At 49.1% G+C, this 15,879-nt stretch overlaps 1 protein-coding gene across 3 annotated transcripts in view; it reads left to right on the plus strand.

The window, feature by feature from the left end:
• Window positions 1-15,879, plus strand: part of PGBD5 (piggyBac transposable element derived 5) — a 144,828-nt gene that overhangs the window by 60,036 nt on the left and 68,913 nt on the right. For all 3 annotated transcript variants that reach the window (XR_011538514.1, XR_011538517.1, XM_070613820.1), the window contains exons 2-3: window positions 5,415-5,842; window positions 11,758-11,892. Coding sequence is in view for 1 of the 3 variants with exons in the window: in XM_070613820.1 (XP_070469921.1) it covers window positions 5,415-5,842; window positions 11,758-11,892 (563 nt within the window). In the remaining 2 variants the exon portion in view is untranslated. The remainder of the gene's footprint in view (window positions 1-5,414; window positions 5,843-11,757; window positions 11,893-15,879) is intronic.

Raw genomic sequence — 15,879 nt, forward strand, 5'->3', positions numbered from 1 at the left:
GCAGATCAGACCTAAACAGAAGAACAACCTTGACACTGCTCACAGCTGCCCAGTGAGATGGGGATGAGTTATCCCATCCGACCACATGGGGGGCCAAACCCCAGGGATGTGAGGAGCATGGCAGGACTCACACCCATGGCTCCTACCCATGTGCAGACCCCTTGATCGAGTTGCGAATCGCATTTGTTACTGGTCACTCAGCTGTGAACACAGGCTTAGTCAGGGGAAGAAGCCTTGGAGCTCTGAAGTGGCTGAGGGGCTGAATTCTACAGTTGAGACCCGACCTCAGGTGTTTATCTGATAGGTGGCTTGTCCTGCATGTCAGACACTGGAGGAAGGAAAAAAGAATGTGAGAGAAATGATTAGTTTAGCCAAAGATGCAGCTGGCACTGAGAACAATGGTTCGGCAATTTTCTACATTATCCTTTTATGGAATGTAATTTTCAATGCATCAAACAAGAGGAATATTTTTGTGATGATGCAGGGCATTTCTGTTATATTTTTATGCCTGTTTGATTTAGCCTGGAGATAAATTACTTTGTTATTTTAAACCCTTAATTCAAAATATTAAGTGATCCTCATCTGTGTCACAAAACTGTTAATGGTTTGTACCCCAAAATACTAGTTTCTGTAAAATGCCATTCTCATCTCAAAATGAATGCGTCTGTCTCTAAAAGGGTGCACTTTAGAAGGCACACAGAGCCACCCTTTTCTTCCAGAGCGGGTAAAAGCAGGGCTCAGTAACATGTGGGATGCCCAGCTGCCTCCGCGTCTGTGGTCATAAAGTGGGTAGAGTGAAAGGATTGGGCTGCAGCAGCTCCTGCAGGACAGGCCATTGCCTGTGTGTGAGGTCATGCAATTTTTACTCACTGTGTGGTGGTTCTTACTCTCATTTGATAGATAAGGAAACCACAATGCAGAGAGGTTGTGTGGCCAGCAGCTGTGGACAGGGAAGGGAGGCAAAGTGTAAGAAGATGAGGAAGGGTCAAGAAGAGTTTTGAGGTGGTTTCCACCAGTTTAGAAAGAGGGAGAGGGAGGAAATTGAACAAAACTAGGTCTAGAGCCAGTTTACCCAAGCTGGGGACTTGGCAGTCAGTGATGCACCCCTCGCACATCCTACCCAGTGATCAACTGTTCCGAATTCCCAGGCAGTTTCCCTTCCCGGGACTCGTCAGCAGAGTTGAGCTCTGTGAGCCATATCCCACTCTTTCTAGCCTCGCCCACCCAGCCCACTTAGGCTTCCTCTTAACGCACAGACATTCCTGGCTGACCTAACCTCTTCACCAGGCATTAACACAGGGACTGTTGTCCCAGAAAGCAGACGCTTCCCACAGAGCTCAGCAAAGGTGCCCCTCTTGGGTGGGCCATGTCACCCGTCCTCCCCACTCACTCACTGTCCATCTACCCAGTCCACAGGGGTGTGTGGAACACGTTGTCTGCTGAGCTCAGCGGATACAGTGACACAATAGCCTTGACCTCTGCCGTCACACTTCAGGTGGGTCAGAGGGTGGGACAGCAGAGGCGGACCACTAGTGTAAGTCCCCAATAAAACAACCATAAACTAATAGATGCAGGAAGAAAGCCTGATTCGGGCCAAGATTGAGAAGACCATCACTGTGTGTGCTTGTGGTGGGCAGTCAGGAAAGCCTTGAGGAGGGGATGCTTGATGAACCAGGGGGGCTTCCTCCCTGCAGGCAGGTCTGCACAGGTGCAGGCCCCGGGGTGGAAGGAGCTTGCTGAGGCCCAGGCGTGATGCCAACTTTTTCTGCAAGCCTAGTGCTCACCCAGGTAGGAGAGTGGCCCATGGTGAGTCTGGTCCTGGAATTCACAGCAGTTCAGGTTTTTGGCTGAAGTAACTGCAGGGGCTGCTGGAGAGCAAACGGGGAGGGGACAATGGGGAATCTGGAGTTTCAGCCTGGACACATTTAGTTTAAGATGTCAACCATTTTCATGTCCTGATACAAATGGAAATGATAAATGTGTGACACCACTATCAGATGGAGGCCATTGGCCCCCAGGGTTCAGGCCACTTTCAATACCTCTGCTCACCTGTAGTCCATTCCCCATGCCGAGCAAACCCTTGGGAAGCCGAGTGCAGTGTGCAGACGTGAGGGAGCCAGCAGAGGAACCTGCTGTGGCCGCCCCTTAGTGAGCCCCTTGCCAGGTGTCTCTGCCTTCAGGAACAACCCCTAGACTGTCCCCTGACACCGCATGCAGCACAGAGACCCTCCCAAAGCATGAGCGTGATCCATTTTGCTTACAGTCTTTCACTGGTCTTGTGCCCCATCATGCCGCCAGCCACTCTCTCTGCTGCCCGGTCCACTAAACAGAGGGCATTCACTCTGGTCATGGGGCCTTTGCACAAGTTCTTACAGCCTAAAATACTCTGTAACCCCCCTGCCTCCACCCCTCAGGGGCTTGTGACTTTTCACCCATCACTCTTTAAAGCCCATCTCCCATGCCCCCCGCTCAGGGAGCCTCCCAGACCCTGCCCCTCAAAATCTGGATTTAGGGTCCCTCTTGTGGGCACGACTCTCTTCCAAGCCTGACGTCACTGGTCACTATCTGTTGCCTACTCCGCTCACTACCCTGATGACTCATAGGGAGAGGATGTTGGGTCTTTACTCCTTTCTGTTGCCAGGATCAATACGACACTCAAATGTTCACTGAATAACTGGTTTCCTTAGCTGCCCCTGAGTTACAGTTCCTTTCTAAACAGACCATCTGTTTCTCTAGTCGCTGTTGAAAAGAGGGTGGTCAGTTCCTAGCTTGGAGTGGGGGAATATCTTTGGGGGATTTGGGCATTATTCAACCACTGTCAATCCTGCCCTGTGTCTGTGGGCCTGCTGCGGCATCCTGGGTTTGAGGGAGTGGGTGATCCCTGGACACTGAGGGAACCAGGTGGGTGATGGTGATGGGGCTTTGAACGAGAGACATGGTGGTATGGTAGCATGGTGTGAGGAATGAGAAGGCGAGGGAAGGGAGGTGATATATAAGTTTATTACCTGGCAATGCACTCAACATGCAAAGCCTCCATCCCCAGCGCAGACACCAAGATAAACCTGGTCAGGCACCTGCTCTTCCTCCTCCAGGTTCTCCCTACCACCCTGCTCCCATCCCCACCCCATTTCCCATTCTGCCTTTGCATTTTTTCCAACATAAGTTCTCCTTTCCCTTTGGAGTTAACTTTTGGCTGTGCATTGTAATCCTACTTTGCCCACCGTGAGATGTGTGCATCATGGAGGTGGAGGGAGGTGGTGTGGTTTGAAGACCACACATCTGACTTAAGTTGCTTGCCCACATTGTGTGCAGGAGAGCTGCATCCCTTCTTGTCCAGAAGGGATGCTTGTGAGAATGGAAGTGCTGTATTAACAATTATAGTGCGCAATTGGCGCACTGGTACTGGCTTTGGGTCAGGTGGGACGAAGATCACCCCAGTGTAAGGCACTTAGAAGTGGGTGACCTTGCGCTGTGTCCTTAGACTTCTGAGCTCCTATTTTCTCACCTGCAGAATGGGATGATGCTTCACAAGGATGTTGTGAGGATCGCGTGGGGTAATATCTGGAGAAGCTTCCTGTAAATGAATCAAATGTAAGAGAGTCTTGTCTTGGCTGGGAATGCTGCCCACTCCTGGGGGCCATACTATTAAAAATGGCCATATTATTAAGTTGATGATAGGAATCAAATCTCCTGAATAGCGGTTTCTCCCTCCCTCCCTCCCTCCATTCCTTCCCAGTGACTGGCCTGTGCCAACACTTTTCAAATACTAGGAATCACAACTGAAAGGCTGTCGCGAATGCTTGTAAATCAAAACTAAACAGATAAGGGGGAGTCGCTGCCTCCCAGTTTCTTCATTAAGCAGTTGGCCAGGTCAGAGTTTGCTGTGTGAATTCATTTTGAAATGGCCTGGGATGCAAAATTACTTTAAACATAACTTTCAGAAGAGAAAATTCCATTGTGCTTACTCAGCATGATAGTAGCAATTAAACTGCTGATTTTCCTCCTCTTTGAGAGCTACCCCTGAATGATTTATGCCTTCTCCACCAGAGGCTGCAAGGTTTTGCTGAAATAAAATGATTTTCATTAAAGGTGGGTGTGAAGCTTCAGGCCATTCTTGTTTACCAAGGCCCCTCTGTCTTCTTGGCCTCGTTCTCACGCCAGCCGGGGCCACCTCCTCCAAGACCAGTTTGGTGCCCGTGGTGCCAGGACTGCCTGGTGCCCTTCCAAAAATGGTTGGTGAAAGTGAATATGGTGGCCACTTCACTCTCTGGGCCTCAATTTCTTCTGTAAAATGAGGGCAGTTAGAATGTTCTGAAGCCCTCAGCCTGCCATCATTGGATTTCTGTTGATAATTTCTCAGTAAAGGTTACCAAGTCTTAGGAACCTCTCCAGGGCCAAGACTCTCTGCTGGATGCATTCAGTGCACCCTCCCCATTCATTCTGCCCCACACAACAGCCTTGTAAAAGCAGGTGTTACTGTGCCCGTTTTATGAATGGCAGAATTGAAGAAGTTTATCTGACTGTGCAGTTAGCTAAAAGTAAATTTAGGATTTTAGCTCCCAAATCTGTCCATCTGAATCCAAAACCTGGGCTGTCTTGTATACATTGTCAGTCTTAATTTTGCTGTAGAAAACTTGTTTTTCAGATACTGCATAAATCACTAGTAGAGGGAGGTTATTGGGGGGAGGGGTTTAAAATTCACATCTTTTATTAGAATCACTCTATGGATGCACTAGAAGCAAAGCTTGTCTCCTGCAAATCTCTACATACTGCTAACCTGGCTTAGGTCTCTGCATGGAATTGAAAGCCGTATCACTTAAGGACAGCTATATCTATGTATGTTTGCACGTATATGTATATTTCAAAAAGCTGTTTTTTGCATTAGTCAAGAATTGTGAGCTTTTTATTGTATTGGTGAAATTATCTAAACAAACCCCTTTGGATTTATTCACTGATAAATGTAAAGTTACCACATAGACAATACCTAATAAAACCTGCAGTCTCACCTTGATAGAATCTTTCAGGCCCCAAGTGGTGACTTATTTACAAAGTCATCTTAACTTATGAGAAAACAAAAGCCAGGGAGGCCTAGCTAGGCTCCTGTGTTCAGAACTCAGTGTGTCTTCACGTCTCCTCCCCGTCCCGCAAGTGTCCCTTTCTCTTTGCATCAATATTTCTGAATTTGCCAGATGCATAAGACTGTGGCACGTGCAGAGTGAAGAGAGGACACTGGGTGGTGTGCTAGGACACAGATGACTGGAAACATGGAGTAGGGCCCCGTGCCTCTGTCTTGGGGGAGTGAGCTCCTCCTGGAAAGGTGGCACTCAGGCAGAGGCCCAGCAGCGGGAGGTGCATTCCTGCTGGACCAGGGTGTGGAGTTGTAGCAATAAGCGCTCCGCCTGTCTTTGTTTTAGGTCCAACCCGAAAGATGCCCCCCAGTGCCAGTGCCATGGACTTCTTCCAGCTCTTTGTCCCTGACAACGTCCTCAAAAACATGGTGGTGCAGACGAACATGTACGCCAAGAAGTTCCAGGAGCGGTTTGGGAGTGACAGTGCCTGGGTGGAGGTGACGCTGACAGAGATGAAGGCGTTCCTGGGCTACATGATCTCCACCAGCATTTCCCACTGCGAGTCGGTCCTCAGCATCTGGAGTGGCGGCTTCTACAGCAACCGGAGCCTCGCCCTTGTCATGAGCCAGGCCCGCTTTGAGAAGATCCTCAAGTACTTCCACGTGGTGGCCTTCCGCTCCAGCCAGACCACGCACGGCCTCTACAAGGTCCAGCCCTTCCTTGACTCCCTGCAGAATGGCTTCGACTCTGCCTTCAGGCCTTCCCAAACCCAGGTGAGGCCAGCGTACAGGGGACAGAGCTCCTCGTGCTACTCACGTTCCCTTTGCCTGGTTCGGTGGCAGTGGGAGCGGGGGGAGCAGCAGTGACCTTGGGCATCCTCCTGTTCCTGCTTGACTCTGAGGTCACTTCCAGGTTATCCCTGCATTCTCTGTTCCACCCACCCGTCTCACCCACCTCAGCTCGGAGAGAGATGGTAGATAACAGCTCCAAAACTCAGAGAAGTCAGAATTCACTGTTTTGCTCTGAACTGCAGTTTCCCTCCTCATTTCTCCTCATCCTCCCTCTCCTTTAATTACACTTTCTTTCCAAACTACAGTTTACTCAGGCTAATGTTAATTTTTTTGTCATGTTCTCTGAGTATCTAGTCATCTGTTGATGGTGAAAGGGGCCAGTTCTCTGAGTATCTAGTCATCTGTTGATGGTGAAAGGGGCCAGAAGCCTCCCAGGGGCAGAGGGCGTGGCCTGGCATTTAAACCCTCCTCAGGCAGTCGGGTGCCTTGTGCTGGGCCCCACCCAGCACACACAGAGTAGGCAGGAGCCTTTGGACAGGGCCTTGAGAGAGCCTCAGACCTAACAGATAGTGCGCCTCATACCTTCCCAGCTTCCCTGACTGCTTCTAAAAGGCTCTGTTTGTTCATAGCCCCTGAGGCCTGGCCATCTGATGTCCGCCTGTGGCTGTTGCATTTGGCTATGGTGAGAGAGTTTCAGAATCATCCTCAAACTTGCTGTACTGGTCTAGTAAACTGAGGAGGTGGCTCCTTTCTGGAGATTTCTTCAATCTAAACTTCAAGAAGTTCTTGGCCCATGTGAGCCCAGTTTCCTTTGACCTGTTCCGTGTGGAGATAGAATTTTACTTTTATTTATACATTAAAAGAGACCCATCAGTCTGCCTCCTTGGTGCCTTTCCTTTAAGGACCTTCCCAGTAAACCTCACATCCTTTTTGACATTCCCCTCCAGATCCTCCCTAATTCCACGTCTTGCCTTCTTCTCTGCATAGCTGAAAAACCACAGAGTTTTTAGGGAGAGGATGTCACTCTATTTCAGGTCTGTGGGAGCCTTAAAGTGACCTCTGAAGTGTTCTCCCTGCTGCTCTGTGAACCTGCTGGGCTCGCCCTGACTTCCAGGTGTCTGTGATGTGCTTTCTGACTCCTAGGAAGTTTTACCTCGTCTCTCTGCCCCAGCCAGTGTGCCTGGTCTCCAGGGCCTGGTGCATGGGCCTGCATTCCCATGCTGATTCCTGTTTCCTGAGTTCCCTCCACTGTTCACCCAGCAGCTGAATGCCGTTTTGTCTTGTCTCCCAGTTGTTCCACTTGGCTTCTGACCAGGAGGTGGGGTCTTTTAGGGACACAAGCCCACCTTACCACAGGCCTTGCAGGACCAACTACAGGGCTGAGTGCATTACTTTTTGTTTCACTGAATATTTGCTTGGTTGAAAATGATTCGAACCAGAGACATGTTGGCTGAGTGCAAGGAAGAAAAGTAATATTCTGACCATCCATGGGGTGAGACCTCTGAAGAGCTGATGGAGAGGGCTATGATCTTGCTATGCCTAGGTGTCTCTCAGGAATCAAACAACCAGCTGTTTGGATGACTGATATTTAACAGAGATCAGGTTGCTGAGAGTCCTTCCTGTCCCTAGACTAGGGGAGCCGCATCTGTGATTATACTAATCTTTGCTGCCTGCCTGCCATGTGCCAGCCCTGTGCTGTCTGTCTGCTGGAGCTGCAGTATCAGGTACCAGAGACCTAAATCCGGGATGGTCACCATGCCTCGTGTGTCCCCTGGGTCTGGAGTGGCTCACGGGTACACTGCAGTGCCCACTAGCAAATTCTGAGGTTTGTAGGCTCACCCCTCCCAGCCCCGGGTAGAGGTGCCCTGAGAGGGCCCAGCAGCATCCCTGGGTGGGTAGTAACTAGACTGCGGGTCTGTGGTTGGGCAGTATCCAAGGGGCAGCTCTGCCTTCTCCATGTATGGTCCAGATGGCAGTGGGTGGGTAGGAGGTGAAGGCAGGGCCAGGGAGACCTTGGAGAGAAGGTCACTTTGTTCCTGCTCTGACATCTTTTCTTTGCTTCTAGTTGATAAGGCTGAGGGAAGACAAGCCTAAAATGAGGCTCAGTTTGAGGAAAGCCTCCCTGGTCATATTGGGATTTTCTGTCTCTTCCCTTTTTTCCTTTTTTTCCTTTGTATTTAATGTTTATTTTTACCTTTGTGTTTGTGAAGTTATGTTTTCTTTTTGCTACCCTTTCTACCCAGTGCCCTATGTGTGGATCAGGATGCCAGCAGGAAACAAATGCTGTACTCCAGCAGGGCAGGTGGTGAGAATTAAATGCAGGGGCTGTGGACAGGGGTGTGATGGGGGTTCAGGGAAGTTACCAGAGTGGTGCAGCAGCCCAGGTTAACAGTAGTGGGAAGCAGATATCAGCCCTGAGCCAAGGAGAGGGAGCGTGCCTAGGAGCAGTGAAGACCACAGCCCGGGGAGAGGCTGGATAGCACGGGCAGGCAGGGCTCTCCCATCTCTTGCTTATGCCTCCCACTTGACCAAACAAGCCAGACCCTGGGGGCCTGGATGGTGCATTTGATAGAGGGTGTCCTCCAGGCCACAGCACAGGGTAGGAAGGGTGGAAAGTGTGTCTTGGAGCAAACGGTAACCAGTATACTCCACCCGACCGACAGGCACAGGAGGCAGAGGGAAGGTCAGAGGTCACATGGACCATTTTCCAGTTGGCAGATGAAATTTACTTTTCTTCCGTCTTCCCTCTTCCTCCTGACTCTGGACCCTGTTGAGCAGTTGTGTGTCAGTGGACAGGAGCAGGGTGAACTACAGGAGGTGGAGTGATAAGCTGCAGGGTGGGACTGATTTCTAACAGGATTAGGCTTTCATGGTGGCTGGGGGTTCCTGGAGGCCATTGTGCCCCTGCCCTCGCAGATAAGCAGCTTGACCTCTGTACACTGGAAAGCACTCGCCTTTCTGTGTGGAGAAAAACCTGAACTTCCCAGGGGCTTGCGTGGGGAGCTTTTTCCTTTGGCCCCCAGCATCAGCCACATTATGCTTGCTTCCTGCATTTATTCTCTCATGAAAGCTGCGTCTGCCTCTTAGAGAAAGAAGAGGGCTCCTCTTCTAATCCTTGATTGGAGAAGCTGGAAGCTCTAAAGGTTTCCTGGTTTTCCAGCTTTGCCTCTCCATAAGAGTCCCTCTTTGGGCTCTGGAACATTTCATTCAAGGAGATGAGGACTGAGCAGTGAGTTAGTTTACAGGTTGCCCTCTGCAGCCCTGAAGCATCAGGGCTCCTCTGAAGAGTCTTCATTTCTGCTTGTTGAGACCAGTGGCAACAGTTCTTGTTCTGTCCCTCCATCAGATATGTTGGATGGATTTGCTCCAGACTCCCACGAGTTGCTCTACACCCTGCTCCTACACGTTTCACCCATCAACACACAGCGCATTCGCCTTGAAAACTTGCACCCATCCCCTCTCCCTTGCAATCTCTGGAGCCTTTTTATTCCAGCAAATGTGACCCTTTGGAATGAGTTTAGAACTTTTACAAGGTCTTCAGAGGGCTCCCAGAATCTGACGGTAACCCAAACAGCCATGTGTACATGTGCATGTGAGTTTATTCACAAATACAAAATGGGAGATACTGCACTTCCTCAAAGCTGGGGACAGATTAATTAGAGGAGTATTTTTGAGGAGGGATTATGCAAGTAAATAAGTGGATGCTTTCTCCCCCACTGTAACGACTGCCACACCCCAAAATGAGCTTGTCACACACAGACGGGGACTAGGGAAATGCAACTGGGTAACAGGGAAACGCTGACCAGCATGCAGCTGGAGGAGAGAGAAGTGGTTTTCTGGCAGGCATAGTTTGTGGAGTTCTGGAGAGCACACTGCTCGGTGCTGAGTTTAGTAATGACCCCTTCAGAATTCATTTAATGATGATAGAAAAGAGGAAAAAACTTTAGGGCCAGAAATTCTTGCTGGTCCTTTTGATGTGGTGAGGCATATCATTAAATATAAATTTGCAGCTGATTATATGTTAAATACAAGTGGAGTAGAGGTTCTTGGCTTTCTGAAGATGTGCGTGAGAGGGCAGCTTCATGTACTGTGCCCTTGGAGGTAAGTGGAACACACCTCTTTAGCAGAGGTAATCGGGCAGCTACAAGCAGGCAGCAAAAGCACTCCTTTATGTCCTCTGTTCCTTTCCCTTCTGCTCCTTTCTCCGCCGTGTGTGAGACTTGTCCATTTTGCTAGAGTGGTTCCAAATGGGGCTTTGAATGTTTTATGAGCCAGACAGAGCCAATAAGCCCGAGAAGCAGGCATGAGGGCCTGAGGTGGCACCACTGCCAGGCAGCTTCTCAGACCCCCTTCATGGGCACAAGACTGGAGAGGCCGGCTTAATGTCCCCATACTTGCAACAACAAAATACTGAGGGGCCAGTATATACAACTAAGACTGAAGACTCCAAGGCTGTTATCTTTTTTACATGGAATCCAAGGTAGCATTAATGGAAGAATGGAGGGATACTGTCCAAATCACCATCACTAAGTATTATGCTGCATTCTGCCCTTGTCAGACCATGTTCTGACATTGCCTGGGAGCTTGTTGGAAATGCAGAAACTCAGGCCCTGCCCCAAACCTATGGATCAGAAAATGCATTTAGTAACATCTCTGGTGACTAGTTTGTTCATTAAAGCTTGAAAAGCACTGATAGAGAGCAGGAGTTGGTATACTTTTTCTGTCAGTGGCCACATAGTAAATGTTTTAGACTGTGTGGGCCATATGGTCTCTGTTACAGCCTGTCGGTTCTGCTATTGTGGCCAGAAGGCAACCATCAACAATATATAAGTGAATGAGTGTTGCAGGTTCTAATAAAACTTTAGTTACAACAGGTGATGGGCCAGACTAGACTGTAGTTTGCTGGCCCCTGATCTAGAGCATTGTGCAGAGTTCTCGGAATCCTATCATTTCCCACACTTTGTTTTACTGCACTACATTCATAATGAAGCTTGACATAAGATTGGGGAGGGAACTATAACAGATTCCAAAAATTTAGCCTAAAGTCTCCCCACAAAAGCATTAGCTTAAAGAAACAAAACTTTGAATACCCTTGGAGCCTATTTTTGTTACGCCATTTCTTTTTACTTTATTGTCTTGTCATTAAGAAGTCCTGTAACCATGTTATCAAGAAGTTGAAAAAGGCGAAGTAAGTGTAAGATTGCCTTGGGACTCCCATGTCAGAAAGGACCTGAGCACCTGCAGGAGAGCCCCAGACTGGGCCGCAGCATCAGGGAACTAGGTCATTTCAGGAATGATTTTTAAAAAGAGAATATTCAGCCTGGGAAAACCAAGGCTGTGGGCCAACGTGAGAGCTGTCTTGAATACCTAAAGAAATAGCGTGTGTTTTTCTTTGTTTCTCTCAGGGGCATAGGTCAGACCAATAGGTTGAGGTTAAATTTAGGTCAGCATAGAGTTGGTGAGGAAAAGAGCTTTTTAGCAGTTGGAACCATCAATGGAAAGGTTTTCCTTGAAAAGAAGTGGGCACTCACCACCAGGCATGTCCAGCTAAAGGTCAGGAGCACTGCTGGAGATCACTCTACCAAGTGAGAGTTTGGACTGAGGACCTTACGTCAGTGGTGATGATAATAATAATTTCCATTTACTAAATACCCGTTCTATGTCGGGGCTTGTGCTAAGTGCTTTGTATCCAGTTTCTTAGTTAATCCTCTCCAAAACACTGGTGTAGATATTGATATACCCTTTTATAGACGAGGAGACTCAGAACCAGAAAGGTAAAGTAATTTAGCCAAGGTCACACAGCTGATCAAAGGCATACTAGATTTGAGCCCAAATCTGGTAACCCCCTGAGCTCACACTGCCTTCCATAAGATTCTCTGCTTTTTCATTCCTGGCAGGTGCTACATGAACCCCTGATTGACGAGGACCCTGTGTTCATTGCTACATGCACAGAGCGGGAACTGCGAAAGAGGAAAAAGCGGAAATTCAGCCTCTGGGTCAGGCAGTGTTCTTCCACTGGCTTCATCATCCAGGTGAGCCCTGGGCTGGGCCCGGGGAGGCCAAGGGAAGACAGTCAAGGGACCTCAGCTCATTTGGTATCTGATGAACCTGCTCACCCACCTTTTCACTGTAGCTCACCCAAATGTTCCGGCTGAGGCTGGGGCTGGGCTGCTCCCCTCCTCACTGGGGCAGTGGGTGGCCGGCACTGCTCCTGCACGTTCTTCCTCCCCACTCCAGCCCCTCTGGTTAAATAACAGCAGTAAACACTGATCAGTAAACACTGATCAAGTAAACACTTGATCAAGGCTCAGGCCCTCACAGAGGCTTCATGGAAACAGTGGGTCACAAGAGGTGACTGCCATCTCTCTTGAGAGCAGGCTGTGTGGCAGTCTCAGAAGGCCCCCTCACCTGGCAGGTATCTGTCCTACCTTCCAGTCCCAAGGAAGTCTTCTTCACAGGCCACCAACAGCCAGCTGGTTAAGGTAGTCTGTCAGGAGCATGGCCCTTTGAGCCAGAATGGCTACCTGCTCACTGGCTCTGCTCTGCTCCAGGCAGACACAGGCATGTATTTCAGAAGAGGTGGCCAAGCTCTGCTCCAGGAAGAGTGTCAGATGTTGAGCTGCTAGGAGCAGCCAGGGTACAGAAGGTTCAAAAGGAGAAGGTGGGGCTGGCAGAAACCAGAATGTGGCACCTAAGTGACAGCTTATGGCTTGGGCTGGCATCTCCTGCCATGCTGCTTGACACCTTCCCTCATTAGTCAGGTCTGCTAGCCTTGTGGTTACAGCTGACCCCGCCTCACTACACTTGCCTGGCTGCAGCCCCAGGCTCAAGGCACAGGGTTTTTGCACTCCCTTCTTCCCCTGAACTAGAGAAGGATTCATAGAAGGATTCAGCTGAGCATCTTACCACCACGTCTGCTCAGAGCCGCAGCAAGGAAAGTACACCTGCTCCAGGTAGATGTCTCTGCTCAGAAGCACCATCCCACTCTCTCACTGCAGGACTGCGGGGACCTTCAGGTTTGGCTGGGACCAGGATTTCCGGCTGGATGCTGGGCTTGAGTCTGCTCACACACAGGCTTCAGGCAGTTGCCAGAGTGGACCGATCCCAGAGCAGGTTTTCAGTCTGCATGTGTAGCCTGGGGCCTCTGTCCCTGCACAGCCTCCAGTGGCCCTTGCCACCTCTATAGTGTCCTTTGCAGTGATACTGCCATGGGGACAGGGGAGTCAGGTTCACTTTATCTAACCCCTCTTGAAGAATAGTCATTCTGTTACTTATTTATTTATTTGCGAATAAATGCTTATTGAGTACCTGTTACCTGCAGCATTGTGCCAGGCACTGCAGTATGAGAGCATGGTCCTGCCTTCTCGGGGACCTGCTTGTGTAGCTTTTGAATAAATGTTGCATGTGGGTTCTGTGTGCATCTAGCATCATTTCATTTTTGCTGTAAACTTGATGAGTAGCTAGGAATCATATTCATTACCTGGAAAGACCCTGAGTCTCTCTCTCTCTCAATGTACCTATAAAATCTATAAAATAAAAAGTTTGGTACCTTGAAGTTTCCTTTATTTCTAAAACTCTTTGATTCTAAGAGGTTTTGCAGCAGCATGCAGGTTTGGATTTAGAAGCCAGAATTGAAGCTGGCAGCTCCCAATCAAAAGCAATCTACCTCTCCAGGGGCAGCCTCTAAAGCAGCTGTGCACACCCGTGCTCAGGAGAACAGTCACCCTTCAGCTGCAGGCTGTCCCATGGCAGGGGTGGAACAAGAAGCTTCTCACCTCTGCACTTCATCTTTGTTCCTAGGTCCGGTTGAAGGTGCTTATGGTGGGCAGCAAAGCAGCGAGGGGACAACTCTGCTTGTGAGGAGCCAGGAGGCACTGAAAAGGAGCCACACAGCCAGGGGACAGTTGTCTTTTTAGTGTCATGTCCTTGTTCTTGGTTCTCCTGGCCTTAATCCTGGTCTGACAGCTTTTGAAAGGGAGCAGTCTGGGCTAGTCCATGGCGTGAGAAGCACAGGGCAGAGTAGTGCCTTACATCCTAAGAGCACTCACTTCTGTATCTCCTCAGTTCTTACATCAGCCTGTGAGGTGCGAGGGTCAGCAGTATTTATCCCCGTTTCCCAGATGGGTGCCGTGGGTTCACAGAGGTTCCTGCTGGTCAGCACAGACCCAGCACTGACTGTGGCTTCTGTCCTATGACCCTAGGCTACCCCTTCTCTCCTTAGTCCTGAGGGGCAGCAACAGTCCCAGCTCTATGTGCCTTTTGTGTCCTTGTCTATAGAGAGTATGGGGTAAATTTTTCAGTGAGGTCCCTTCTGTTGCAAGATTCTATGATTCTCCCTTTTGTAAATGTCACACGTGGGGTCATATACACAAGAACGTTTTCTTAATTTTAGTTTGTCAGATCCGTTGTTCTTCTAAATGACTTTTCACCAGGGAAGCCCAGTTGCTAAGTCTCAAAGAGACTGACCAACCTGCTGCCTGAATGGCCTTTTGCCATTCTGCTGTCCTCTCACTGGCAGCAGAGTCTGCCCACCCTTCCCAGTTCTGTGGTTGGCCATTTGTTTTGCTTTGGTCAGTGGCATACAGGCAGATGTGATGCATGAAGAGATTGGAAGGTCGTCTCCGCAGTTCTTTGGCCTGTCTGCCGTGACGATGAGAGAATGTCCAGGCCAGATCACTGAGGCCTGAAAACCCACGAGCTAGTAACAGTTATTACGTGCCACTGAGCTTTTGTGGTCATTCCTTACGCGTTGACAGAATTGGCCCAGGGGCCTACTGGTTAGGGTCTGCAAAGCTGGGCAGATGACTTTCTTTTGGTTATTCCATCATGGACTAAGCTGATAGCTTGAAGGGACAGTGAATTTCCAGGAGAGACCAAGGTCTTGTTTCAGCTTTGCTAGCTGGACTGCATCCTTCTGAAGTACAGCTGGGCGAGGATTAGCTCCACTTGAAAGAGTCTAGATGAACGGGTAAATGAGAAAAAGAAATTCCAAATTGGGTAGTAATTTCTCAAGTGGTCCAAGAAAAGGTCAGTGAAAAAGCTGATCAGGAGCTCAGTGCAGCCAGCTTGTCTCATCTGCGCCTCAGAGGTGGCAAGTTTATCTCCACAAGGGCATCTGGACGAGGGGAGAAGGCCAGCAGCTAGACAAAAATAATGCTAATGCTGATGGTCTTTAGAAGAACTTCAGTTTTCTCAGTATTTTTATAGGTTTAATGGTGTTGAATTCATTTGAAGGGAAATCTTAGAATCAGAAGAAAGTGGTTCAAAGTCCTATGTGAAGAGAATATAGAGAGGTATGTGGTAGAATGGGAATAAGAGGAAGAGAATAAGGGATTAATGTCTTTCATTTCTGAGAGTGCAAGAGGGAGGGAGTAAAAACTTTCCAGGACAAAGATGCATCAGATGAGCTCTGGTCACTACAGAGTGAGTCAGACCCCCAGGTAAATGCCCTTCTGCTCTGTAACGTGGTGCTGCCTTATCTATCCTGAGCTCTCTCCCAGTTCTCCTTCCAGCAACCTCTTACAGGAGGCACCAGCTCAGCTTGGTGGGCCTGGTCTCCCACTTGGCATTTGTAGAGCTGTCCTGTGGGACTGCTTACCTTAAAAGTCCTTCGATCCAAAATGTCTATCTTGGTGTTTTGCTGTGCACCAAATACTTGAAAAGGAATCAGTATGTGAAGATGCCAACCTGCAGTGCTCAAGGCCTAAGAGATGATCAAATGAGGCCATTCCAATGAAAAGAAAGCTAGGGTAGTGCTACTTATATCAGACAAAATAGACCTTAAAACAAAAACGGTAACAGAAGGAGTGACATCGGTGTCATGGTTGAGTGAGCTTGCCCGGGACTCTCTCCCCTCCAACACACAACAAAAAGGAGCAACCATATTCCAACAGAAAATACCCAAATAGCACAGGAATCCGTGGAGAGTCATGACAGCCAAACGACGGAGGGTGGAGAGGTTGGAGCCCCCCTTGGAGGAGCTGGAACGGGATAAGAGAGAACTTTGCTCCCTTAGCAGT

This window comes from Equus przewalskii, chromosome 1 (assembly GCF_037783145.1).
Source record: "Equus przewalskii isolate Varuska chromosome 1, EquPr2, whole genome shotgun sequence".
Lineage (NCBI taxonomy): Eukaryota > Metazoa > Chordata > Mammalia > Perissodactyla > Equidae > Equus > Equus przewalskii.